Here is a 3,387-nt window from a genome sequence, read left to right as displayed (position 1 = left end):
ATTTAGTTTTAGGTGATGTTGGGACAGTCATGATTCTAATTTTGCTAGTGCCAGGGTGAGGAACTCTGGCCCTCATTATGACTCCGGTTGACCGCCAAAGTCACGCCTGCAAGGAAACCACCAGTGATGGTGGTCTTGGGACCACCATATTATGACTCCTGGCAGCACTCTTCCATAGGTTTGGTGGATAGCCGCCAGCAGCCATACTGGCAGTTGGCAGTCTAGTGGAGGCTGCTCCGCTGGCACCGCCACGTCATCACAACACCGCCTGCCATATTACAAATTTGTAATCAGCGTGGCGGTGTTGTGGTGACGGGGTGGTGCCAGGGGAGCAGGCCCCATGGACCCCGTTTCCTCCCAGACAACTACCAGGAAAGGTGATCGACCAAGAGGGGAGGGGGGGGGGGTTGAGTGTGGTGTGTGTTTGTGTGTGTGTGTGAATGCGTGTATGGGGGGGGGTGGGAGTGTTGTGCCCGTGTGTGCATGTGTGTGTGAATGAGTGAGCGTGGATGTTTGTGTGTATGTATGTATGTGTTTATGTGTGCGTGCGTTGATAAGGGGGGCAGTATGGGGATCAGGGGAGTGGGAGGACAGTACAGGGATCGGGGGAGGTGAGATCAGTACTGGGATCGGGGAGGGGGTCAGTACATGGATCGGGGCTTGGGGGTTGGGTGGCTCCTGATGGGGTCAGGGGTGTGGGGGCTCCTACAGGGAGGGGACATCGAGGAGTCCTCTAGTGGTGACAGGAATTAGTATTCCTGTCGCCAGTATCCTTACCGCCAGAGTAAGAATACTCATTATAACGCAGGCGGTGTTAGGTGGACTGCCGGGCCGAAGATGGTCAACCTTCGGGCAGGCGGTCCCACCCGACTGGCGCTACAGTTCACTGCAATGGTCATAATTTGGCGGTCCTGCACCACCACACTGTCAGCAGGACCGCCAGGGTCATAATGGTCCCCTCTATGTCCGTGGTTGAGGTGGCTTTTTGGTACAGCTGTGTGTCACCTGCAGAGAAGTGGTATGAGATGTTGACAAGTTTAGAGAGTGCCCTGAGGTTCCAGGTAGAAGTTGAAAAGGGTGGGAGAGAAGATAGAGCCTTGGGGTACTCCTTGTGGATGACGTTTGTTTGTGGAGGTAGAGTTGACCACTTTTTGAGAGCAGATGTCTAGATATGAGGTGATCCATTTGAGCAAAGTCACTTTCCACCCTATTCTGATTTCTAGGATTATAAGAGTGTAGAATGACTGTAAATTATGCACAGGGGTCAAGGAGGGGGAAGAGGCCAGATTTTTCTTAAATGTTACTGAGGTGAGATGGTTTGATAGAGGATAGCATCATACTTGTCTTATGAGAGATCACACTATTTATTCAATTGTTCAGGGCAAAATCTAATGGACTGTGTTGTAATGCAGTTACTAACACTGTCGCTCTTGAAAATACGACATATGGCACCCCAGGGATGATTTTAAAATACTTGATCATCATATGATATTTTCTCATTTTAATTCTAATATCCTTTTTTGTAGAATTGCTGGTGTGTGAACCAATGACTCTGCTTCACATTGGATGTGCGGTATGTGAAACCAAAGACATCTGTATTACTAAGATGCTCCTCCCCCTTCTGAGCAAGAGATCAACGAAGAAGCACAGTTTATTGACACTGAAAATGCTTCAGTCTACAGAAGGTGCTAATCTGACATCAGTAAATGAATTCATTTTCTTGGGCCTCACTGATGATCCAAAACTATGTGCTATACTCTTTGTGCTGTTCCTTATCATGTATGCTATCACACTGACAGGCAACACTGGAATACCCATTTTGATCAAAATTGATCCTACCCTCCAGACACCGATGTATTTTTTCCTCAGTAATCTTTCCTGCGTAGATTTATGTTATTCCTCAGCGATTACCCCAAAAATGTTGGCCAGCTTCCTCTCTAATACAAAGTCCATCTCCTTCTATGAATGCGTTGCTCAGCTCTTCTGCTTCTCCGTGTGTGGCACTTCTGAGTGTCTCCTATTGGCAGTTATGGCCTATGATCGATATGTGGCTATTTGTAACCCACTGCTTTACCCAATCATCATAAATCGAAGAACATGCATGTGGTTGGTATCTCTGGCCTATTGTGGCAGTGCCCTGAATGCTGCAGTCCAAGCAACGCTTACTTTTAATTTGTCTTTCTGTCGATCTAATGTAATCAATCACTTTTTCTGTGACATGCCACCCTTGCTGAAGCTCTCCTGCTCTGACACTTCCCGTAATGAGCTGGTCATTTTTGTAATTTCCTTTTCTTTTGGAATAGGATCTTGCAGTGTTATTCTGATATCCTATACTTTCATTATCACCACAATACTAAGTATTAGGTCTAAAGAAGGGAGAAAAAAGTCGTTTTCCACTTGTGCTTCTCATATTGCTGTGGTGTCCTTATTTTACGGGACCATCTTTTTCATGTATCTCAGACTAAACTCACGTAATTCTGTGATGCAGGATAAAGTGACCTCCATATTTTACACTGTAGTGAATCCAATGCTCAATCCTCTGATCTATAGTCTGAGGAACCAAGATGTCAAAAGAGCCTTGAAAAAACTGGCAAAAACAAAGTTAGAGTCATTTGCTTGGTGATTGAGTTAGTCAAAAGTTGAACATACATTTTGTTGTGACTTTACCCATAAAGATTTCCGACATGAACAACTTTGTAACTATTTACAATATTGACTACATGTAAGTTGACATGCTTCTTGTGGCATAAAGTCTTCTCTTTGTAAGAAGGGACAATGCAGCTTAGAATGTCGATACAAAAACTACTGTAGCACATATACTGGTAGACGTCACAATGAGACTGAAGAAGGGAAATTGAATTACAAGACTCAGTGAAAGTGACTATAAACCTAAACTGAGAACTAGAAAACTAGACGTAAGCACAGTGCCTCATTTCATTCAAATAACATTTAACAATATTTGATTGAATAATATCAGTTAATCATGCTGCCTGCATACAATTCAATTTTGTTTTGCCACTTTCCACAACAAGAGTACAACTCTGATGTTTCAAAAGCAGATGCTCTATGTACTGAACAATTGTGATGAAAGAGGTATTCATTTCTCCGGAAACCAAAGCAAATCTTATTTCATCCACAACTCCCTGCCCTCGAATAGTGGAAGCATATCATCTTGATGTCTGTGGGAGTATGAGTGCTTTAAAATGTATTTTCTTTAATGTATTTCATTTCAAGCAAAGTAGAATTTCACGCACAGCTAAGACAATTTTTGTAAGCTGTTGCCGTAGTTTGGAAGTCACTACCAGGTGTCCAAGGCTGCTTCCTTATTTTACACCAGATCTGGTGTCCAAGGCTGCTTCCTTATTTTGCACCAGATCTGTATCTCCC

At 44.1% G+C, this 3,387-nt stretch overlaps 1 protein-coding gene across 1 annotated transcript; it reads left to right on the top strand.

Annotated features, from left to right (window-relative positions):
* The first annotated feature begins 1,640 nt into the window (after positions 1-1,640).
* LOC138287093 (olfactory receptor 5AP2-like) lies at positions 1,641-2,623 on the top strand. Its single transcript, XM_069227456.1, has one exon. It carries the CDS (start codon positions 1,667-1,669, stop codon positions 2,621-2,623), a length of 957 nt encoding a protein of 318 aa, XP_069083557.1. The 5' UTR covers positions 1,641-1,666.
* The last annotated feature ends 764 nt before the right edge of the window (positions 2,624-3,387 follow it).

The sequence above is a fragment of the Pleurodeles waltl genome, chromosome 4_1 (assembly GCF_031143425.1).
Source record: "Pleurodeles waltl isolate 20211129_DDA chromosome 4_1, aPleWal1.hap1.20221129, whole genome shotgun sequence".
In the NCBI taxonomy this organism is placed as follows: domain Eukaryota; kingdom Metazoa; phylum Chordata; class Amphibia; order Caudata; family Salamandridae; genus Pleurodeles; species Pleurodeles waltl.
Note: the sequence above shows the minus strand (reverse complement) of the source record. Positions and strands in the feature narration are given on the sequence as shown.

What these genes read in the sequence shown, in the direction of transcription:
- LOC138287093 (XM_069227456.1), top strand. Translation starts at nt 1,667, where the DNA reads ATGCTTCAGTCTACAGAAGGTGCTAATCTGACATCAGTAAATGAATTC.